The sequence below is a fragment of the Sebastes fasciatus genome, chromosome 14 (genome assembly GCF_043250625.1).
Source record: "Sebastes fasciatus isolate fSebFas1 chromosome 14, fSebFas1.pri, whole genome shotgun sequence".
NCBI lineage: Eukaryota > Metazoa > Chordata > Actinopteri > Perciformes > Sebastidae > Sebastes > Sebastes fasciatus.
Genome location: NC_133808.1, coordinates 19,999,738 through 20,024,613, shown reverse-complemented (window position 1 = coordinate 20,024,613; position 24,876 = coordinate 19,999,738). Strand labels below are relative to the sequence as shown.

The 24,876-nt window shown below is 43.6% G+C and overlaps 2 protein-coding genes across 2 annotated transcripts in view; one reads left to right on the top strand and one right to left on the bottom strand.

Moving 5' to 3' along the window:
• Positions 1–24,876, top strand: part of ercc1 (excision repair cross-complementation group 1) — a 192,561-nt gene that overhangs the window by 59,189 nt on the left and 108,496 nt on the right. The gene's annotated exons all lie outside the window — the stretch shown is intronic.
• Positions 1,476–23,518, bottom strand: LOC141782815 (matrix-remodeling-associated protein 5-like). The gene is made up of 12 exons (XM_074659572.1): positions 23,039–23,518; positions 22,193–22,410; positions 21,895–22,024; positions 19,248–19,489; positions 18,099–18,250; positions 13,110–16,849; positions 11,530–11,671; positions 10,143–10,278; positions 8,568–9,737; positions 8,103–8,310; positions 7,162–7,383; positions 1,476–5,908 (listed from the first exon to the last, which is right to left on the bottom strand). The coding sequence occupies exons 2-12, from the start codon at positions 22,369–22,371 to the stop codon at positions 3,887–3,889; spliced, it is 8,343 nt and encodes a 2,780-aa protein (XP_074515673.1). The 5' UTR covers positions 22,372–22,410; positions 23,039–23,518; the 3' UTR covers positions 1,476–3,886.

The window sequence follows — 24,876 nt, the reverse complement described above, 5'->3', positions numbered from 1 at the left end:
AGTGTGAAAAGGTTTGATAACTTGTGAGCATAAGCAGTAATTGTAGTTGATTTACTTTATCAGATTAGCATGACACAGAAGGCATCATGTATGTGTACAGTGTTTTTAGGGTATTATATCTGCAGCCAATCCAGTCATTTTCCCCATTCTGCTATCTCTTCATGTCAGCGGCTCGAGTGAAAGTGAAATGGATACCAAATAAAATTCCCATGTGATGCTATTTATTAGTTAGTTATATGCTTGTTTGCAATACACAAAAGAGGATTAGAAATAATTTATTTGCTCGAAAGGGATAACAGACATGGGACCATAAAATCGGTCTTCCCACAATGGATGGAAATGCTCCAACACCGTAAAAGGAGATAATTCAAAACATGAAAACTGGCCTCACAGAGCATCAAACAGAACTGTAATGTTGCTCCTCTGCACTATGTTTCCTTCTATATACTCAAACCAAACTAAACTGCCAAAATTAATGGGTGGTGTATTGTACGGCCTTTGATCTGTGAGTAACTTCATATCAATAAACTGCATTTTTTTGACTGTTTGGATTTTAACAATATCAGTAATTCAATAACACGTTTTCTACGAGGTGTGACTAATGATATCAGCAGGTTTAGACTGATGGTATTCATTTGAGCAATGCTCAATTAAAGGTGCTACATGCAAGATTGGGAGCATTTTTATTGCTTCCGCACAGCTCTCACCATGACGACGGCTGAGCTAGGTGCTAACAGCACTAAACATGACATCAACACTCCTGACAGAGATGTCAGTGTTAACCTGAGGTGAACCGGAGGGTGGGGGCTACGCTTCGGCAACCGCGCCGTCAGTCGGTACTGTATTATGAGCTGCAACCGCCATAGGAGAGCAGCACAGAGTGGCGACTGTGAGTTGGCCAGTGGGGCACACTCACATGCAAGAACGTGCACTAAAAGCAGGCAGCGGCCTGGTGATGTCAACACACACAGAGGGAGGGCGACTTCATTCTCTGCTCAGGTAGCCATTACTCCTCTATATCTTTATATAGCAAATAATTGCTTGATGCTAGAGCTATTAATGCTCTGGATATTGTATAGAGCACCAAGTGACTGGTCTGAGCCTCAAGGGCTGAGGTCCAGGGCTGTGTCCTAGTTGCACGTTTGCTCTTTAATACTAATTAGACATGTATAAGCAGTGCACTGTGATGGTGCACTAATTTGGCCATTTGTATGCAAGAAAATAATGTCAGCTACAGCTAAGTGTGCAACGATGGATGCCAAGCAAAATACCGGTGCAGAACTGTCACTTCCAAATCATCAGCAATAAAAACACTGCACCACAGATGTATTACTGTACGAGCTGTCAGCAGAGACGTCACGCCATGCATACTGTAAACCACAACTTTAAGACTGTTTTCACTTTTCCAAGCTGTGAACGGCTTCTACATTTCCGATTTGCCATAGTGTCAATCAACAACACGCTCAAAATGTGTGTTTCGTGGTGTGAACGTACAGCACTGCACACTCAGAACACAGTTAGTATTAGTATTTAGTGGAATCAGAATATAAACAGCGCTTGGCAGGTGTGAGCGCAGGGTGGTGCATGGAGTCGCTCTGCCGGCTGCTGGGAGTTTTATTGCGTTTCCCAGGGAGAGCCATATGATGTCATCAACATGTGTCTCATCTACAGTTAAGACCCCATTTCCTGGTTTGACAGCTGAGCTGGGGATAAGGAGTTTCTGTTCTCATAACATACTAAGTTATAAGTTTCCTTCTTCGCTCACACTAGGTGTTTTCTTTTCTCACTCTGACTCTGCCCACACTCACACTTACACTCTGTAACTGGACCATATTTCTTAACAACACTTTGCTCGAGCTGTTGACATTTAATGGAGTAGACACTTTCAGTTATTTTATAAAATTTTATTTATAAAATGAAGCTGTTCAAAATATAGCACACATTCATCGTAACTAGTGAGACATCAAGCATACTTAATAATATTTAATAATTTCTCCCTTTATTACAAAACACTGGCATCTTTACAAGACAAATAATTTAAGGACAAAATGAAAACATCAAAGAAGAGGGTACACATGATAACTATGAGCTGCTGGTGGCTTCGTGCACAAGCTTAGGGCAGGCTAACGCACATTTATACATTCTTTAATATCAAAATAATCATGACGATCACTCTTCAAAGACCTGACTATTGTGTTTACATGAATGCTTTGTACCGTATCTCATTCTGCCATAGTAATGCTGTGAGAATGTGACGTACACTCAATGGTGATACAACAATTTGTCAAGGTTTGAAACCCACAAATAAGTCACGAGAGGAGTTAACAGGTTCAAAATGTCCTGAAGAAGCTGGTGTTTGTGTGATACATAATGCTGGAGCCCTCTACCATCATGTCTGTTACACATTCAATCTAACATGTAGGCAGTATAATACAAATAAGGCTTCCAATTTAAGTTACTGTTTGCTACAGTGTATATGCACCACAACGAAATGTAACCTTTTTCTAATACGGTATTTAGTTTATAAAAAAATTTCAATAATTAATAAGGTAAATAACAAGTTGAAGTTTTAAATCCAAATAGTAATTTGGTGAATTAAGTCCCAATTTGCAACATTTGAAAGATTATATGATGCGGCATCACACTGAATATGAATTTGCTTGTAGATGTTTGTGAAGGACAAACTGCCTCTTTGTGTGATGCTGTGTTGTGTCTACAATATTCAGTAACCCAGTCAGTAAAATACTGTATGTTAAACCAACCTGTTATAATTCACAGGGAATCAAATACTGACGCTTTGTCATGACCGACGCCCAAGGCACCCTTTAGACGCACCAGGCTTTGCATTAACTACAATGTAAACTCACCCGCAGCAAAGGTACGCACTCAGAGAAAGTGGCGGGCGGGGAGGGGCGGTGGCTGGGTCCAACAAATACAGGGCTTTCATCCAGGAGACCGCTGTTTGTGTCCTGTAAGTTTCACTTTTACGTTACAATCAGATGTTCGTTTGTGTCCCGTGCTCACAACGTTCCGTTTCCTTTTCACTTCACAAACGTCGTAGTTTTAAGCCCAACCATGTCCTAAACCTAACTAACTGGTTTCGTTGCCTAAACCTAAAGTGACGCCAAGGGGTGTGACAAAGCGGCAGTATGTGACAAAATGGGATGAAACGCGTTGGTTATACTGTAGTTCAGTGTTAGTAAAGTAATGAAATAAAGCAATCAGGCCAAGTAAAGCATACTTGTCTTTCAGCATCACCGACATGTTCTATGTTTGGTTCAGTAATACCTCAGTTTAAAATTGCTGTTTTACAAAAATTTTTTGAAGTGAGATATCATTTTTGTTCATATTGCCCAGAGCTTAATTTTAACACAAGGCAGGGAAACAAAAACAGTTAGCTCCATTTTCCCACTGAAACAATCCACGGGTACATATTTGGGTATTAAGTTGTGCAGCAATGTTAAATATGTGGTGCATTTTATTTTACTCCTTCGATCATCACTTTAAAATGGGTTTTTGGCTGCTGAGACAGACAAAAAGGCACAACGGGTTAAGGGTGTACCACCAGCTACATGAAGCAACCTTCCTTAAACATTAATTATTTGTTTATGCAGAGAAAAATGCATGACGTCGCTGTAATCGCAGAGAATCTCGCAACTCCTGATATAAAAACATACATTAAAAATCCATACATGAGAAATATACCTGTATATTAGTAGTGTCTTTTCTGAGATTCAACAGTATCTCCGGCACGGAGCCTTGCAGTTCCTTTGGGCATGTGGGACACATACAGTGTTAACAGCAGAGGAGTTCATTCACCACTACAGAAGACTGGTGGTGTCTCTGTCCTTGAGCTGGATGTGTGTGTGTGCGTTTGCTTCACACGTTATATAACGTGCAGGTAGGTCGCCTTGGTGTCCACTCCTATTACATTTTTGGCGGTGCATTTGTAAAATCCCGTATCCCTACTTGACGGGTTTTGTATCACCAAGGAGCCCTGAGGGCTAAGGTAGCGGTTGCCATAGATACGAGCCTGAGCCATCACCCTCAGCTGTGTCAGGTCTGGTGCTTCCCAGGTGACCGTCGCCCGGGGTGTTGCTATTGTCAAGCACGGAAGCTCCACAGCAACCCCGGTGCGTGTGTAGGTCACGGGGGAGGGGCCTGTTGTGATGCGCGGGGGGTAGGCGATGACGATGACGGGAACAGTGATGACTGAAACTGAGGAGGAGTCGCCACTGGTGGATCTGCAGGTGTAAGTGCCGCGGTCAAACACGGAGGCCTGTTGTACTGTTAGTGTTCCATCCTCTTGGACTTGGTATTTGCCCGAGTCAGCACTCTTACCCCGGGATAGTGCCTTGCCGCTGGGCATGGTCCATGACAGAGAGCCCTGGGTGAATCCACTGGTGTGAGAAGCAGGGCAAGCCAGGCGAAGGGTCTCTCCGTTAATGATGCTCACCAAGGGAGCTGTTCTGGTGCTCACTGTTGGCTCAGAGACAGGGCTAGTTGAGCGGGGTGGAGGGCCAACTGGACGAGGAGCAGCAGGTAAAGACTGGGCTTTGTGTAGAGGCTTTTGAGTAACTGGGATTCTTGGATGAAGCATCTCAGGCAACACTGGCCTTGAGCTCAAGGATTGAGCCAAATCCAATGAGGTTCCTGAGCGAGGCGCCTCTATTAAACGACTTCCCTGCACAGGCCTCTCCACAGCCGGTCCCCTGTGTGGAGATCTGGCCTCCTCCTGCAGCTCAGAGACCTCTAGCTCCACCTCTATCCTGGTCTGTCCTCTCTCACCTCTAACCACACACACCAAGGTCCCGCCATCACTCACCCGCACTCCTCGCAGCTCCAAGGAGCCGTTTCGGTGCACAGTGAGTCGGCTGCCGTAGTAAGGAGCTGGCAGCACACCATTACCAGGCAGAAGCCAGGCCAGACGAGGCGGAGGGGAGCCTTGGGAGGGGCACGGCAAAAGAACAGTTTGGCCTTTCACTGCTCGCTGCTTCACTGACGTTACCACACCCACCACTGTGTTAGTACCAGCTCCATTATTAGACACGCTGCTGCTAAAAACTCCAACATTTCTAGAAGTACCACTTATCCTGCCATTGTCTCCACTGGTGGTAGCATCTTTACCAGCCTTTCCTACATTGACTTCATTACTTTTAGCCCCAGGATTCCTTTCTACACTATCTCCTCTAACTGTGCTGTGATTGTTACCCACACTATTACTACTACTCATAACTCCAGGTCCATTTCCATTTATACCAATGTTGTCTGCTTTAATGCCTATATTCCTAGCCACGCTCACCCCGACACTGATTCCACTGACAGGCCTGTTCAGTACATCTCGACTATCACTCCTAAGGGGAGGATTAGAGCCACTTGTTGCTATGTTAGCACGAGTGTTTGGTACAAAGTTTCTTATCCTTCCATTATGATCACTATAGCCATTGTTGCTGCCAAGCTTGCTGGTGTCTCCATTGGTAAATCCATACTGGTTTATCCCTGCATTATTAATGCTGTCCCCTGATCTACTGATGTGACCACTGCTGGTGCTCCAACCTCTTCCTCCCAGTCCATAGTTCGGAGCCTCCACCTCCAGGCCCACCACCATGCTCCTCTCCCCGGCTGGGTTGCTCGCTCGACAGGTGTAGTTTCCCCTGTCGATCATTTGAGCCAGACGCACCTCCAGAGTTCCATCTGAAACCGTCACAACCCGCTCCGAATAAAAACCAGATCCCGAACTTCGTGGGATGACACGGCGTGTCGGGGAAAACCATGTCACTGTCGGGGCGGGAACTCCTGTGGCCTGGCAGCGAATTGTGGCGGTCGCCCCCTGACGTACTTTGATGACGTGGTGGCTTCTGTCATCGGGGAAGGTCGGTGGAGATGTCATCATGACCTTTACTTTGACCTTTAAAGATTGAATTTGAATGAAGGGAGGAATTAACGACTGAATGATTTTTTGTTTATTTTGTGTGTATTGTGAATTAGTAAAATATAGTTTATATAATTGAATTACGGACGGAGATAACAACATTTTGATTTGATTTTGAAGTATTTATGAAAACCTTCATTAAAGGTGCAGTGTGTAGGATCTGGCAGCATCTAGCGGTGACGTTGCAGATTGCAACCAAATTAATCTTATCCCGTGTGCAGAGCATGTAGGAGAACTGCAGTGGCCGACGCGAAAACATGAAAATGCAAATGGCCATATCTAGAGTCAGAGTTTGATTTGTCCTTTCTGGGCTACTCTAGAAACGGCAGCCGGCTTTGTGAAGAGGACCTTATTACAGAAACTTCTATCTTAAGTTAAGATAGGAAGTCAATTTGGTATTACAGAAACAAATCCTAACTAACTTTAGGAATCCTGTCTTATTTTACTTCACCCTATCTTATCTCAGGTTAGGAAATCCTAAATGTTCCAAAAAACATCGCTTATCAACTGTTATGTCTGTTACCTCGTTTGCAGAGATAAACAACTTCGTTACTGTTGTTTTTCTTGTTGAAACATACTGAAACATGCATTGAAATGAAAAAAAATGGAACAAAAACAACGGCGGGCACTTGACTTAAAGACAAATGAGCATCTGGAGAGAAATCCAAAGATGTTCTTTTTAGGAAATTTACAACAACTCTAACTCTGGAAATAAAAGAAAGAGCGTGGGCTAAGAAAGCAGACACCGTCTCCGCCGTATGCTGCTATCAAAAAGAAAATACGTACAAGTGATACGGAGAGGAAGGCAGCTCTTAAGTCCAAAGAGCAGAAGAAAAGTGAAAGTTAGGACAGCTTAACTGTTATGTTAAAGTTAGGAGAGGTTATTTAAGATTTTGGGAAGTTAGGATGTTTCCTATCTTAAGTTAGGATAGGAACATTGACTTAGGAACTGATCATCAGGTCCTAACCCTAATTACCATGGTTACCAAACAGTTAAGATCTGCAAGTTAAATTGTTTCTGTAATACGGCCCCCGCTCCCTATGTAGATATGAAGGGCTCATTCTTGAGAAAACTCAACGATTTTTATTTCCAGGTGATTATACACTAAAGAAGACACACGTATTAATATTATATTCCATTTCTGCCAATAGATCCTCCTAAATGCTACACACTGTTCCTTTAATAAAATAAATGACTATTCTTCTGCAGGAGAAAATGTTTTTCTTACCTTCATGGTGTCTTGACCTCCTTGATTCTCAGCATAACATGTGTACTCTCCCTCCTCTCCCATACCCACTGCTTGAACCAGTAACGTCCCGTTGTTAAACACCGTTAACCTCCGTGCTCGCCCTCCTCTGTCTTCCCCCTGCAACACGCTGTTAACCATGGTTCCATCTGGTAGGCTCCAACGGACAGCTGGGTCAGGCAGTCCTGATGCCTGGCAGTCCACCTGCAAGGAGCGGGATCATTATTTCTATCATTTAAAAGTTGTTGAGAAACAAAAACATACTCTCTTCGCAAGGAGGAGTGATGCAAACTAAACTGTATATTCAGGCTGCTTTAAGGCTGTATTTAAAAAAGGAAACTCGCAGTAGAAGACACTGCTAAGCAACACAAATTTAGATGATTTAGATTCAAAAAAACATTTAAAGCTCATTAAAGTTTAAATGAAATTAAAAATGAAGGGCAACAAATTCCCACAATACGTTGTCCTCTTTCTTGCATTTCACCCCGCTTGACATTGTTTTTCATTGAGCTCTTAAATATTCATGTGTGAATTAGTATCCCCTGCAGGCCGCTGTTCATGATTCATAACAGGCCTGACAGGTCGTTCTTTTCCTTTTGAGTCAAAAAATATGGAGCACTTTTTGATAAAAAACAACCAAAGACAGCTTGAAGCTGTAGAAATGTTTGGCACCACGCCCAGCGATAGAAGACACCCAACACACATCATTGCCTCAACAAAAAATAAGGCTCTGAAAGCTCAACAGTGGAGGTGTGAGAGATGGACTGTTTTAACTTTTAGGCAGGGTTTGGTGCAAGTTTCCAACAGTGGAACAGTGGTGTGTGATATATAATTGCTGTTATTTGTTTATTGAATAAACATCATTATTGGGGGCAAGGCAGAGATGAAATATGATTCTGTTTTCTTTTTTCCATTTAGCTCACCTTCAGCGGCTTGCCAAATGACACCATCTGATTGAGCGGCTGTTTGGGCTCGATCTTGGCAGGCTTGATAGCCACGGAGACACGCAGGAGGCGATAATCATCTGAGACCTTGTTGCGTGTGATGCAGAGGTAGTCTCCGGCATCCTTCTCTGTTACTGCCTGGACTGACAGGGTGCCGTTAGGGTGCACCTTCAGACGTCGGTCAAAACTGAAATTCAAATGTGGACGAACATATCACAAAAGGATACACATGTAGAATAAGACACAACACTGATAGAATTGCCAGTATCTCCACCCGCTACAACCTCTGAAAGATTGATTGTGTTAATGCGTTAAAGAAATTAGTGGCATTAAAACAAATTTGCATTAACGTGTTATTATCGCATTAACTTTGACGGCCCTAATAACTATACAACCAACACAATTTAAGTAATCTCTTCTCACATTAACCCACTTTCCCTGTACCTGAAGTGCATGTCCACCAGTTTCCTGATGGGGGTCCTCCAAATGATAATAGGCGATGGGTTGCCAGTTACAGAGCAGTGGAGCTGCAAAAACTCCCCATAGTGGACAGTAGTGATGGAGGGTGATGTAGAGACAATACGGGCTTTACTGAAGGGGGAGACGGGCAAAGGATGCGAAGCAGCAGAAACTCTGCTTTTGTCAGAGGAGGAGGAAGAAGAAGAAGAAGTAACTCTGGGGTTGTTTGCAATCCCGGGCGAGACTTTGGTGTTAGTTGTAGGCACTGTGGAGGGTGGGGAGAGAGGGAAGAGTTTTGTTTTGTTGATGTTGGTCAAGTATGTGGGGGAGGCAGTGACTGTTTTATTGATTTTAGGAGGCGAGTTAGTGGAAGAACTGGGGCTGAGCGGCAAGGTCCTGGCTCTATCAAAGGCCGATGGAGGGGAGAGTCTAGCAGAGCTGGATGGATTTGAGGGGTGGCTGGGGATGGACAAAGTTCTGTCTTTATAAAGTGAGGATGAAGGAGATGATGCTCCTTCATTTCTTGCTGCACCCTGTCTCCTCTCTCCTTCGATTTCCACCCTCACTGTTCTCTTATCGGCTCCGACAGCATTACTTGCTGAGCACTCGTAATTCCCTGAGTCTTTAGGCCCAACTCCTCGAATATGCAGCGTCCCGTTGGGCAAGACGAAAAGGTTGCCATGGAGAAACTGGGATGGGCGAACTAGAGTCCCATCTGGGATTCGCCAGCGCAGAGTTGGTGGCGGGGCACCTCGGGCAGAGCAGTGAGCATAAACAGGCCTCCCCGGAGACAAGAGCAGGTGTTCCTCTCTGGGTTGCTGTATCACCGGGGGCAACGAGGACACGTGTACACGCGCAGAGGCACTGGCGGCACCTGCTGGGTTGGAGGCCACGCAGCGATACACTCCTCTGTCACTCGGTAACGTTACTGAGATGTGGAGGGTTCCATTTTTGTCCATGGTGATGCGACTGGTGGAGGGAGCGGCGGAGGTCAGCACAGAACGATCAGGCAGAACCCAAGAGATGAGGGGGCTGGGAACGCCATCCGCCCGGCACTCCAAGCGCACCTCTCCGCCCTGATGAATGGTAGCTTCTCTGTAGCTGGCCAGCTGCATCCGAGGGGGGCGGGTCCACACTTCCAGTGTGGTTAGTAATCTGTCATGGAGGAGTACAGCACACACATACTCAATATAGAAACACATAAACACACTTCAAATATAAATTCAAAATGAAAACAAACCATAAATATCATATGACACATTTAGGAAACACCCATACACAATTTAAACAGGAATCCTGATAGAAACATGGGCTTGAGAAACATAATATTCAAATTACAAACACATAATGGGATTTCAAACACTCATTTTATAAACAGATGTCATATAGAGAGATTTGCATTTAGGCTGCTTAAAAAAACAGCATGCATAATACTCCGTAATTAAATTGCAGTTTGCCTCAGGCCTAAGTAATTAATACAGAAAATATGTAGTCCCATGGTCATTATAACTAAATGGTGTACACTGCATTAATATTCCTAACTGGTATCAGTAGCCTCACCTGTCGCGCCCCAGAAAGCTGTGTGCACTGCAGATATATGTGCCCCTGTCCTGCAGCTGAACATTCTGGATAACAAGGGTGCCATTTGGCAAGACCTCAAAACGCTGAGCCCTGGAGTGGATTGACATCACCGCTCCTGCGAGAGACAGACAGACAGACAAACAGCGGGAGGGAGAGAGCAGCAGTGAGGAGACAGAATGGGAAAAAAAAATTGGGAGAGAAAGTTAGGGAGTGAGTAAGATGACAGAGGAAAGGAGGATCAGGGACATGCCGAGTGGCACAGCGTGAAGTAAACCCAGTGATGCAGTGCACAAAATGTTCCATTACTTCCTTGCAATATGTGTTTCCCACATTTCAAGTGAGAAAAGAGCCTATTGTGTGCAAGCCAGTGCGGGTGTTAATGGGTTATTTCATCAGAGTAAAATGTGTTAGTTACAGTACACACACTAAAGCTGAGGCGGATTTTCCTGTAAAATCTATGACCTCAGGACGTAAATACAAACCATTACTTATTCTGTTTTTATAGGTGCAGTCTGTAGTTTTTCACCATATAAATGAAAGGTATATTCACATTAGCAATGTCAAAGTTGACACGATAATAACGCGTTAACAAATTATTTTTAACGCAATAATTTCTTTAATGCATCAACGCAATTCGCGATTTTTTGCAACCAACTGTAAGGACCAACGATGTCATACTAGCTTGTCGAGAAGGTTACATAATGCTGCAAATTTACGCTACATTTTGGCGAGGAAAAACTGGCATGGCCATTTTCAAAGGGGTCCCTTGACCTCTGACATCAAGATGTGTGAATGAAAATGGGTTCTATGGGTACCCATGAGTCTCCTCTTTACAGACATGCCCACACTTTATGATAATCACATGCAGTTTTGGGCAAGTCAAGTCAGCACACTGACACACTGACAGCTGTTGTTGCCTTTTGGGCTTGAGTTTGCCATGTTATGATTTGAGCATATTTGTTATGCGAAATGCAGTACCTGTGAGGGTTTCTGGACAATATTTGTTATTGTTTTGTGTTGTTAATTGATTTCCAATAATAAATATATACATAATATTTTAATCGATTTACAGCCCTAATTTGCATACAGTGTATAATTGACTTCTGGATGAAAAACAAGCATTTCTAGCATAATATAGGCCTGAAGCCTGTTACAGAAAGCAGGTTTACTGAGTAATCTGGAGAACGTTGCTGAGTTTTTACATCAGTCGATGAACCAGATTTGTTTCAAGTGGAAATTTAACGTAAATATCATTTGAAGATAAAACTGAACACTGATTTATACATTCATGCATTTCAGAGTGTTTTGTTTCGAATATGTGTTTATGCTGAAATAGATGTGTGCACAACTGCTGCACTGTGCGTACCTGTGGCGACCTTGGTCCATGTGATGGAGGGCTTCGGCTCTCCTTTAGCTTCACAAGCCAGCCTGACGGTGCTCTCTGCTGGGAACGACACGGTCCTGATGTGTGGGTCTGCAATCCTCGGTCTGGATCGCACAACTGGGGCCTGTGAGAAAGTTTTAGAGAAGAGATTATAGTGGCAAAGTAAAGAATACTAGAATGAATTAATGATTAGGACTAGAAGACATCTGAGAGCACTAATGAAAGTTCCTCCACAAAGCTGCAGCATTGTTTTGGTCTTTGGAGTTTTAATTTTTCAACTAAATAGCATGTGATTAGAGGACTTGCAAGTGAACAACAACTTCAGTACAGCAGAGGATAAAAAATGAGAATTGCCACAATGTAATCAACAGATCATTTGGCCAAATGCTATCTGCATAAAGAAAAATTCAAATAAATAAATAAAACATCTAACCAAAACGGCAGATGAATCAAAATGCTGGAAAAGCATGAACAGGCCGAGTATTGGCCAATGGTTTAACGAAATGTCATCTTGCCTTACAATGGAAAAGATAATACAATGGCAAAAAAATATGGTTAAGACCACTGTAAAATGTATTTGTTTTATGCTGTTGTGACTCTGTTGTTTTGTTTGAGAGGTTTCTTTTCTTTTATCATATGTTTGTTGTTGTTTGTTTGTCTTTTGTTGCTGTAGTTTTCAAAAAAAGGAAGAAAAAAAGGATAAAGACCATCATACATCCGTACCAAAATCTTCATTCAAAAAAGTTGCCTAACCTATAAACAGAGAGTAACATTAATATGTAAACTCTTTAAACTGTAATTACTTTTTTTTGTGAACAGTGAAGACTTTTAAAGCATTGTTCAGGTTCATAAATTCAATATAGCATTACTGTAATCCCAGATTTAGAATCACTGGTGGTGGACCCAGAGGTTTGGTCTGCTGAGTCTTGCCAAAAGAGCTCTGGAAATTAATTAACAATTTATTATCTTATATCCTTGGGATTACGCTCTCAAAACACATAATGTTGCTGATTATAGAACATGTGTTCTTCATCTCTCCTTTAGATCTGGCAGGGACTCTGGCAAGGCAAGGGAAAATCCATGAAATTGAAGAATTGTCATCAACATCCCTCAGGTTTAATAGCAGGTCATGTGGATACAGATTAGACTATTTTCAGATCTATTGTTTTCATTTCTGCTAAGCTTTTGCCCAAGGGCTTGCACAGTCGGGCGTAGTGTGTGTGTGTGTTCATACGTGTGTGTTATTATTTTCTGGGCCAGTACTCACTTAGAGAAGAAATGTTAATTTGAGTTCCACTTAGCTGACAACAAAGAAAAATAGCTTTATTTATGGTATATGAACTGCAAAGTACATTTAAGGATGCACTTAAAGAAATGACTAATTGAATGAATGAAAGCAAGGAGCAGAAAAATGGGGAAACATTACATAAATTAGCAAATAAAGAACAAATCATGGCCCTAGCTTGGCTCTTACTCTTGTTATAATGTATGTGCTTGCTTTAAGACCCATTTGGGGTAAAAGAATCCACAAAATAGCGTTATTTTAATCGATTTGAACTCACCCCAGGGGCGGCAGGGACCGAAGGAGAGGCGGGCCGATGTGGCCTGCTGCTGTGTGAATCAGGAATAGAATTAGTTCCAGGGTTCTTCCAGTCAGTAGACGGTTGACGCTGGTTTGGACCCCCAGAAACAGGCCTCCCTCTGGGATCGACTTGGACAACACTCAGCCTCTCTCTGGATGATGCTGTGGTACTTGTTGATGTCATTGTTGTAGTAGTAGTAGCAGAAGACGTACTGGGTGTAGCTGCCGTTGTAGTAGTTGGAGTCGTTTTGGCTGAGATGGCAATTGTAGTACTACTAGTAGGAGTAGTAGTTGTAGCAGTAGTAGTAGTAGTAGAAGACGTACTGGGTGTAGCTGCCGTTGTAGTAGTTGGAGACGTTTTGGCTGAGATGGCAATTGTAGTACTACTAGTAGGAGTAGTAGTTTTAGTAGTAGTAGTAGTAGTAGAAGATGTACTGGGTGTAGCTGCCGTTGTAATAGTTGGAGACGTTTTGGCTGGGATGGCAATTGTAGTACTACTAGTAGGAGTAGTAGTTGTAGCAGTAGTAGTAGTAGTAGTAGTAGTAGTAGTAGTAGTAGTAGTAGTAGTGGGGTTCGGAGTTGTGGGAATGGCTTTGAATGAGTTTGTAGTACTAGTAGCAATAGTAGTAGTAGAAGGGCTAGTTGAAGGCGTAGTAGTGGTAGTGGGGGTAGTAGATGTAAGAATAGGAGTTGTGGTGCTAGTAGTAGTAGTAGAGGTAAGAGTAGTTGTAGTACTTCTGGTAGTGCTAGATGTTGGGATAATAATGGTAGTTGTAGTAGACATGATGGGACTTGTTGTCATAGGAATACTTGTAGATGTTGTGGGAAGTGTAGTAGTAGATGTACTTGTAGTGAGAGTAGTAGAAGGAGTTGTTGTGATTTTTGCAGCAGTAGTTGTATCTGCACTGGCGACTGTGGAGGAAACGATGGAGGAAGGCGTGGGCGAGAGAGAGGTGGAGGTGTGGGACACATGTGGTACACCTGATAAATTCCTCTCCAGCTCTTCGCTGTGTTTGCCTGGGGGTCTATCAACATGTTTGCCTAAGGCAGTGTGTGTTTTTGTGTGTGTCTGTATGTCATGTGCATGTGTCTGTCCGATCGCAGTATCCGAGTGAGTGGGTGCTGGTGGTGTCGGTGTGTTGAAGAGAGTGGACTCTGTAGTGTCTGGGATGTTGGCTGAGTGAGTCACCGTGTCTATATGTATCTTTATGTGAGAGGGGGATAATGAGGCGAGAGAGGAGGCAGAGGGAGTCAATGAGGGGGAGGAGGATTTCGAAGTGGAGGTACCAGTGTTAGAAACAGGGGGAGACAGAAGAGTCACATCATTTGGAGCAGTCCCAATATGGTCACTCCGGGTCAACGAAATAGCAGGAGATGTGGTTGTTGAGGCCAGCAACAACCTATTAACTTGATCTGTGGTAGTGTCAGGTGTCTCGGTTTGTGACCTCGGGTTCGTAGGGTCGGGGAGAGGTCGAGGTGGGGTCAAAGGGCGCCCTCGGGTCCTGTTGATGATTCGTCTTCTCTGTCCAATCCTCCTGCGAGCGTTCCAAGAGCTTTGAGGCCGGGAGTTTGGGACCAAATTAGGGTAGAGACCCTGCCGGGGGCTCTGAGGACTGGTTCTAGTGGGGTTAGTGTTTGCTTCTGGCTCATCTCCTTCACCGGGTTCTTGGACTATTTCATTTGTTCCTGAGATTGGCTTAGATGTGACTGCTTCTTTCTGAGTCTCTGGGTTTGACGCTGTTTCTGTCTGTGGAGACGCTGTCTCCGTTTCTCTCTCTGTCTCATTCTCTATATCTGTCTGTGTTTCTGTTGACGTCTCTGTCCCTTTCTTTATCTCAGTATCTGCATTTGTCTCTGTGTGTGTTTGCATTTTTGTGTGAACAGGGTGAATGAGCTGTAGGCCTTCCTCTTGGAGATCAGCGTCATCAATAGTTGACCCTTCAGTTTCTGCATCCACCCCTGCTCCCTCAGCTCTACCTCTCTCGGCATCATCATGTCCCACATGTCTTCCTGTGTCTCCTCCCAGCGGTTCAGCTGTGGGCTCTCCTGCTGCGCTGGGCTGGCTGTCATTCGTGTTAACAGTCTTTTGTCGTATCTTAGCCAGTATGTCAGCCCATTTCTGAGGGTCTATCCTTTGCTTGTTTGTGGTAACTCTACGTCTGTTCTCAAAGCGGTTTCTTCTCTGGTCAGTCGCTGACACAGGCCCTCCTCCTCTTCTCGGGCTGCCTTCTCTCATAGGTCCACGTCTTCGGGGTTTCCCGATTGGATAACGTCTGTTTGGAGGTGGTTGGAGAGGTTTTGTACGCCTCCTATTGCCAACAAGAGTTCCCTCTTCTTCTTCCTCTTCATCCCCCGATCCTTCATCCACTAGTAACGGAGCTCGTATCCTGGTTGACCGGCCAGCGGCTGACTGTGGCCCTGTAGGATATGAAGTCATAAGTGGAGGGAGATGTCTTGAGTTGAACTCCAGCTGCACGGACAGAGAGTCACTGCCATATTGGTTGACCGCAATGCAGCGGTAATGACCAGCATCCCTCGGAGAAGGGTTAAGCAGAGAGAGACTCCCATTTGATTGTATAGTGAGCCCACCTGATACAGCTAATCCCCGCCGTACTATGTTTCCATCTGGTAACACCCAGCTCATATGAGGCGCTGGTGAACCAGATGCCTTGCAGGACAGACTAACGGGCTCCCCGACGTCTCCAGTGACAGGAGGTCCCTCTTGCTCTCCTGAAGGCGGCACAGAGGACTCCTCCACCGCCAGGCGCAGGGGGAGAACATCCACATTCCTACCCGCCTGGGCTATGCAGTAGTAGATCCCTGCATCTGAGAGCTGCACGTTGTGTAGAAGTAAACCAGAGGTTGAAGCTCGGAGCCTACCATCTGGGCTGCTGGAGGGGGAGATGAGCTTGGATCCATCTGGGAGAACCCACTGTACTTTGAGGTTACCAGAACTTAAAACAGGGCACGATAGCTCCACCTTACTGCCTGCTACTGCTGCCAGTGCTGTGGTTGTAAGATTAGTTGAAATCAGCACCCATGGCTGAGAGGCATGGGAGGATGCTGAGGAAGCAGGGTCAGGATGAGCAGCAACTCTTGTGGAGTATATAAGTTGAACTTTGTGTCCGTTAGACTGCGCTCTGTTTAGCTGAATGCTAATAGCCGGCTGTAGCAACCATTGTGGTCTGGCTTTGACAGAAGCTTTGACTCCAGTGTGATAATATCCGTCCGTCTCCGCCACCTGCCTGTAGCGGTAGGCCAACGTCGGGGCTTTACTCAGCATGATCTCCCTCTCCAGGCGAACCGCGGTCTCGCTGTAATAAGCTAGGATCCTCCACAGTGTCTCATAGCTCTGTCTCTCCACAGGGCACTCCAGGGAGAGCGACAGAGCGAGGGGGAGAGGAGAAGAAGAGGAAAGGGAGAGATCTGGAGGAGGAGCAATATCCTGGGAATCAGAGGAGTGAGTGATGTTGCAACCCAGTTCGACGCTGTTCCCCTGTTGGTCAGACAGATCCAGAGTGGCAGTGCCTAAAGGCTCTCTGAAGGATTCACTCGATTGGATTTCACTGGGTTCTGCATCCAAAGGTGCGTCTCTTCCTGGCGAGGGGATGACGGGCGAGGTGCACGATAGGTCAGCTCGGTCGAGCACGCCCTGACCTTGAAGGGAACTGGGCGAGGCGCAGATTGGACACTGAGGGCCGCCGGGACATTTCATTAAGCCTAATTGAAAAAGAGAGGCAGAGGAAAATAGCTGGCATATCAACTGTGCATAACAGCATAGCAACTATACAAACATATTAGTGCACATTTCAGCTATCTGCACACATTAGCGGTGTCATATATTAGTCATGCCAGCTCTTCTTAAGCATCTATTACCCTTTATATCTCTCACTAATTCGGTACGGTTACTTCATCTGCTTATAAATCAGAAAAAAATGCACCACTTCATTATTACACAGCAATCATTAGCCTATATTTCATCTGCCTGCACACATCAATGCTGTCATCGTGGATTAGTCATGGCAGGTTAAGTCTGGCATATCAATGAGACACATTTCACGGTCCAGCCCTCTTTCACATCTCAATAACAGCCACAAGACACACTGGAAGAGATACAGAAGAGTGGGTGATGAAAAGCAGGTGGAGGGATGTCAGAGGTACGGAGATCACAAAACCAGATGTATTAGAAAGTACATTTATCATTCTATCATCTGGCTGGATTTGACATGTTGACATTACAGTTTTTAGACTGTTTATAGACTGGAATTATCAACAAATGAGTCTTCTGTTTCTAAATCCATTCCCCATGTTCCTTCTCATCGTATCTCCTTCTTCTCCTTTAGTTACTCAAGCTACATGTATAGGCATAGATTTTTTGTTTTTACCGATGGGTGCCCAAATGTTGTGAATCTCACCAAGGTGATAATTGTCACAAAATCACTTTTTATTGGGCTTGCTTTAGTAATTATTAATGAAATGCTCTGCTCTGCTGCAAATTACAACAGGCTACTTTAATGTTTCCCATAGGATTTTGTGAGACAGTGGTTGGTGGACCTCAGATCCTCCAGGGAACATTTTATAGTTAAATGCATCAATCTGGTGCACTTTAAGAGCAAGATTAAAAGGCTAGATTTATTAAGGACTCAACGGATCAGGTGGGTTGCCAACATGAGCACGACGGAGCTGTGAGTCACCTTTACAGTCGCGCCTTTCCAAGCTAACCTAGAGCCAGTCGCGGCGGAGGAAATGCTTTTAATGCTTTAAACCAGCGTCAACCCTTTTGATCAGCCTTCCCTGTGGGTGCTCAACCTTTTCGGTGGGTGCTCGAGCACCGGAGCACCCACGTGATCGGCGCGTATGCCTTCATGTTGCATTAGCCACCGCATTTTTGCATCTTCATCTTTTGCATCAGAGGCACAACGAATCATGAGAGTGAAAAAAATATTCATATTTCAGACGTGACAGTCACCTGGATGAGCGAGACTCCAAGTGAGAACCCAGTTCATCCTGCAGTCACAACTCCATGGATTACCCTGCAGCGCAAGAGTCTCCAGCAGAGGTGCTGTCGCTAAGATATCTCTGGGCAGAGTGGTCAGACTGTTGTTGGACAGGTCGAGGTGTCTACAGGAGGGGAGAACAGAGCAAAGGAAAGATTGGATGAAGAGGGGGAACACTGAGGTTGAATCAAAGTCATTGAGGAATCGGTGAAGGAGTGGGTGTGGGCAGAGAGAGGTGACAGGTTAGGGGTAAGAAAATCATCCATCATCTCTTATCACTGTCATCATCCCCTTCATGTTCAGACCTAAGTTATTGCTCTGCAGTAATAATACAAGGGGATCAGGAAGAAGGGGAAAGAGACAAGGCTGTAGCTTTAGTGTTACAGTAGAGGTGTATTTGTCTAAATGCCAATAACCCAGGGCAATTCTAGGGTAACACATATTAAATGGGGGTCTGAGTGCTTAATTTCCTGCATTCTGGTGAATTTTTTATGCACCAATTTCTGCCTTTTCTGCATCAAATTATGGTGGAAATATCTTTACTTATGTAAAGGAAAACACAAAATTCATGTACCATGACAATTCAAAATACTAATATATAATATAGAATATAATGCAGTAAATCCAAGACTGATTAGGGACCCCAGTGTGCAGAAATATTCAAATATACCATTTTTAAAATACGAGATAATAGGTTTTTGCCCAAAGCTGGGACCCCTTTGAAAATCGCCATGCCAGTTTTCCCTCACCAAAATTTAGCCTAACTTTGCAGCATTATTTAGCCTCCTTCCCAACATGGTTGGTACCAATAGATTCCTTAGGTTTTCTAGTATCAAATGATACCAATATCTTCACGAGCGTTAAGACTGAGTCTGCTACAGCCCCTTAAAAACAGAAATGTCAGCAGTCTCAGAGAGTTTAATAATTAATTTTTAGGGCTGCTGAGATGAAATGTAGGTGTCTAAAATCGCCTCTGCAATAACCAGCAATGGAAGTGTTACCTTTTTCATCAGGCTATTGTTTTCTTTTCTGTTTTCTTTGAGGAGTGTTAAAACTAAACTTTAAAAATATTGTAACTTCCCCAACAATGATATTATTACATTATGTGCTTTAAGGCCCACCTGAGTGTAGAGAAGTAATATGTATTCAGGAGGGACAGTGTGCACAGAGTGTGAGGGTGCAGCTGATGCAGCCTGTTCCCTTGCAGACGCAGCAGCCTGAGGCTAGTCAGCTGGAGCAGCGCCCGGGGGTGGATGTGCTGGAGGAGGTTGTGATCCAAGTACAGACGCAGCAGTGAGGTCAGGCCAGAGAAGGTCAGCGATGAAGAGATCTCTCTCAGCTTGTTATAACTCAGCTTTAGTATCTGCAGGTGGAGGGGGAGGAAATGGTGTCAGTGAACGGAAGCAATGAAGGATCAGAAGAGCGATCAAATAATAGGCATCAAAGCTGATGACGGAACCAAGTCTATGATGTGATGGGTCACTAGACGCCACATGCTTTTATTTCATTTATGACAAATGATGTGAGGGGAATTAGAAGGAGGATGAAGAGTTGAATGAAAACTCTTTGTAAGCAAAAATGACATGATGCAGTCCGTGTACATTTTAAAAATATGGGGAAGCCACTTCCAGCAGTACATGACCTAACATGTAAAAATCAAGAAAATAGCCCACAGCACATAACCACACCATATATTCATGCCGCGGGCTTATCGAATCAAAGCAGAGAGGACTAAAAGGATGTTCTAGCACTGGGGGGTCTTCAACTTTTCAAATATGAAATTTAGCCCTTCATCCTCGGCACAAGACTCTGGGGGATCTATTGGTATTCTAGTCATGTGTGAAGAACTCCACCAAAATTTAAGAAGGCCCACCATGAAAACCATGTTGTGGAATTGTGTTTCTGCGAGGCTTATGATAAATCTGCTCTGCAGGAAGGCTACTTAGCTGGCAGGGTCCCAGCTGCTGACAGCTCTACCACGTGACGATGTCAGCACATGGAAATATGGATCCTATTATCACACAATGGCAAATATATCAGCATCTGCCGGCGAGACGAAGGGAACAATTGCTCGTTGAGTAATATCACTTCCCCACGGACTGCTAACTCTGCCCTTAGGTTGCTGCTAAAATGCCCAGTGTGTTTCCTGTCACCGAGCAGCGAAAATAATGATGGCACATAAATTATGCATTAGCTGTACAGAAATTAGAAAAATGTGAACAGAATCATGTAAACTGTTGTATTCATTTGCATACTGGTTTCACAGATGAAATGTTGAATTAATCCTTTTATTATTCCATTTTAATCAACAGTATGACTGCAAGATTTAGGCATATTTATCAATGTAGGGTCCTCTCTTAATTGCAATAAACTGTTTTCCAAATGTTATATATCTTAATAATCCCTGCATTAAAGTGAAATCTGTTCTGTCAAACAGTTTAAGTATATCCATCTCTCTACTACTATAAGTACTACACATGTAGAAGGTTTAAGAGCTGAGCTTTCTGCAACAAACCAACCCAATATCACGCCAAATCGTGTAGTAGATCCACCTGTTCACCAGAGGATAGCGTGTTGAGTGTCACGTTTTGCCTCGCCAAGGCGTTAATATTACACGCGGATTTAAAGGTGCAGTACTGGTCAGGATTGGCCTTAAAATAAGTACGTAAAGTAAGTACAACACGTACTGAAACAACATTACATAAGTACGGAAAACACGTCACAAGCGTCACAAAGCTTACAGAAGTCTCCTGGTTGAAATTCCTGTGTTTGTTGGACCCATAGACCTCACCTCTTGCCCGCAATCTTTCTCACTTTCTATTCTACGGCACTAGCTCTGAGCGTAGTATAATCACACGGATGCATTTAAGTTGAAGTCAGTACAGACTACACGGTGTACAAATGACACGCCTAGAGCAAGAACGCCGTTCTTATTACATGCTTTTGCCTTGCACATTATCGTGTCATTCACACTCCTTTTCATGCAACCGGGCTGCATTTGAAACAGTGCAGGTCAGGAGCCCCTGTATGACACCCCTGCCTGAGGCTGGAGAGGGATTTAAGTGCATTTTGTGGAGACATGGTCCAAGTTTGATTTGCACGACTGTCTCCTGCAAAAAACTTTCATCTCCAAAGAGCCAAAGGTTAAATATGTGACAAGACAATGATTTATTTTCCCCATTAACAGCCATATATTTCATAATCCAGCATCAATAGCTTGGTTTGTCGAAGGACAAGTCAGGACACTTTCGATGTTGGCTGCTGTTAGGTGCGTGAGATACAGGCAACTAGTTCCATAAAGAAGAACTGTACAAGAAGAAGAGACCTCTGTAGAATCATCTCATCTACCTCAAAATGTTGGCTATGCATCTTTTTGTTAACTATCAACTGCTAGTTTGGTTTTGAATGGAATTTCTAGGGCTGTCCTTGACCAAAGACATTTTTAGTCTAACGTTGTTGACTAATCGATTCGTTGATTTAATCGACAGCTGTAAAACTGAGTTTCTCCACAGAGAATCAGACAAAATTTTAACTTTAACTTTAAATCTTGTGTTGTGCTCATAAGTTTCTTAGAAATTAGTCATTCAGCATGAAAAAAGCATAAAAAAATAACTAATCATCTACAGAAATCTTAGGTGACTAAGACCATAACGACCGATTAGTCGACTAATCGACTAAGAGGAGGGCAACCCTAGGAATTTCCTCTCTTTTCAGTCCTATACTGTAATATTTGGAGCAGCATGCTGCTGCTGCTCTTCTTCTGTTTACCTGTAATGATTTCATATCTCTGAACGCTTCATCTGGGAGCTGGTGGAGGTCGTTGCTGTGCAGCATCAGAAGCTCCACCTTCTTCAGCCCTGCCAGAGAACTGTCATGGATGCTGCTGATGCTGTTGAACCTAAGGAGGCACAGGAAAAGCATCATCAACCTGAGACGTCAATAAATCAACAAATACTATTACTTCCATATTAGCAGTTTGACACAAACTCTGTGGGTGTGTGTTTGCACAGTAAATAAAAGCCCTTTATATTGTGTATTTCTATTGTGCTTACATGTATTCCCTTACCCTAAATTTATGCGGCGTGTGTGCACAGGCAGGCCAGACGGTACGGTGAGCAGGGAACGAAAGGTACAGTGGACTTCGCTGGCCTGATAGCAGTTGCAGCTCCTGGGACAGGCCTGGCCCTTGGGCACCACGAGTGTCAGCACCAGGAGAGTCAGCAACACACACACGCTCCGATACATCTTCACTCCGCAAGAGGAGAAGCAACACTGGGATTATCACTGGCAAAGAGAGAAAGGAAGTCAAGACTGATGGAGGGCAGCAAAGTGCACCACAGTGACAAGTCTCCAAATCCAGATGAAAGCCTCTCTCTCTCTCTCTCTCTCTCTCTCTCTCTCCCTCACACACACACACACACACACACACACACACACACATGTCAAGTCAATTTTATTCATACAGCCCAGAAACACACATTTGTCTCAAGGGGGATTTGCAATCTGTACAACACATGACACTCTCTATCCTCTTAGATCCACACTAGAGCCACACTGACACATTGCACCTGTCTGAAACAAAACAGACCTTTGGGCTATCTACACATGAGCATGCGCGTGCCCAGTAGGTTAATTGCATGACATATAGCACCACATAAATTTTAAAAAAAAGCAAAGGAGGATTTAATTATATAGGAAGAAAGGAAAGATGTCAAATTAGACATCTCTCTCTCTCTCTCTCTTATCTAATCTCACACAAATGCACTGAAACCATCAAATTCATCAAACCAACTGTAGAGCTGCGAGAGGTTTTTTATCAACTTGACATGAAAGTAAATTACGCACAGCAAGACTCATCCGAGATTAATAATAGATTACTGTAATGCATAGTCATGGTTTGATAAGAGCATACCTTGAAATCCTTTGGAGTTATTTCACGGAATTATTCATTTTTGCCCATCAAATACTGATTTTAATCCAACAGCACGGTTTCGAGAAAATTTGATATGCAAATTAACCAATAAACTAAACGAGATTGTTGAACTGAGAATAAGGTCCCAAAAAAAAGTTGTCAAATAAAGATGTCACTGCAGAGAGAGCGAGGAGAAGAAGAAAAAAACGTGGAAAAAGTAAGTCACACTTTTTTTTTTGTCAACTCAACGCGCAACAATAAAATCATCCAAAACATCCAACAGGTCTTCTTGCGCGTCTCCGGAGAGGAAAAGTAGCGCTGGAAGCGAAGCAGGCAGGCGGACTGTTTGTGTGGATGACAGCGGATGTGTGAGTGTGTATTCCAGCTCAGGAAAGAGGGACTGGACTGAAGTGAACTTTGAGTGACGCTCAGGCTGAGGGGTTTGTCCAAGGAGGGGCTTTGTGGAAACACAGAGGTAACAAGTTCTACTGCCTCCAGGCTCAAAGCTTTACAGTGAGCATCATGATGTGAAGGCCACAGAAGAGGACTCATCTTCCTGATGAGCTGCAGCTCATTTTACAGCATCTGTCTCAAGTTGTTGCACAACACATTTCATAACTTCTCTGTTCACCCTATCTCCATCATCAGCATCCTTCAATAAATACACTTTGTATTACATTTAGTGGAGCTGCAGCTTTAGCAAGGACTTTTAAAAAAAAAAACTGAGTTTGAGTCTTTCTCTAAGATTTTTTGGACTACCCTCAAACAAAATTAAATTCTCTTAAAATCTTAGTTTTTGTCATGACATTTAACTTGTCCATTATATATTTCAGTAAAGTATCTGTCCAAAAGCTGTGTCTGTTGCTTTTTCACACTGCCAGGATAAAATACTAAATTCCATCCCTTGATTTAATTTCATTTAATTTCATTTCATTTAATATTTCTTGATTAAAAACACCCAATTTAAAGTGTTTTAATCTTAATAAATATCAGATTTAGTTTTATGTTACGTGCCCCAGGTTGTTAAACTCTCTAAATTCCCAGAAATAACACAGAGGACATGACCTCTGTGTCATCAATAGTAGCTATATGGTCCTAGAGGGTTTCTGGATAAAACATCCACCTATAACGCCAGTTGGTGCTGTTTCTGTTTACAAGGACTGACAAGTTTAGTTTTAGTTTGTAATGGGCTCCAGCTATTTCGATTCTCTGCCCATTTGACTCTATTCAGTGTGGGACAATGAAGCCCGCAGTGTTCCAGATGGATTTCCTGAAATGTGGCTGAGGGCAACTAAATAAAGGGCTGTCTCTTTCGTGTGATCTCAGATTCTCAAGCACCCCATAATCATCACACCTCCTTCTCAGAGAGGGACAACAAAAATAGACTGATGCTTCTCAGCTGTTGTCTCCTGTAAGCAGTAACCCCCACCCACCATCCTTTAAGGGCCTGCCTTTGTACTGTATGTGTGTGTGTGTGTGTGTGTGTAAGGGGGGTGGTTTGTTTGGATAGAAGTTTTTAACATTAACATTAAAGGGATAGTTTGTGTGTTTTGAAGTGGGGTTGTCAGTGTATTACCTACAGTAGATGACGGTCGACATGCTCCAAGCTTGGAGAAGCAGACTGGAGTTACCACCTAAAAAAATCAATAGCAGTTTAAAGTGTACGCTATATTTAGAATATTTTCGCCGGTTTACCTTGCCGTGAAACAGCTATACAGTCTATGTCGGACGGGGCTGTCTGACGGCAAGGTAAAGCAGTGAAAATCAATATTGATTTTTTAGGTGGGCCTTTCTTTTAGGTGGCTTAAATAAGTTTTGCTGTCGGTCCCGTCCACAGC

Excerpts from the sequence above, each read along its gene's own strand:
- LOC141782815 (XM_074659572.1), bottom strand. The coding sequence starts at position 22,371 with ATGTATCGGAGCGTGTGTGTGTTGCTGACTCTCCTGGTGCTGACACTC. Across the intron at positions 8,311-8,567 it reads CTGGTGGACATGCACTTCAG|TTTTGACCGACGTCTGAAGG; the intron begins GTACAGGGAAAG and ends TTTGAATTTCAG. Across the intron at positions 7,384-8,102 it reads CATTTGGCAAGCCGCTGAAG|GTGGACTGCCAGGCATCAGG; the intron begins GTGAGCTAAATG and ends CGCTCCTTGCAG.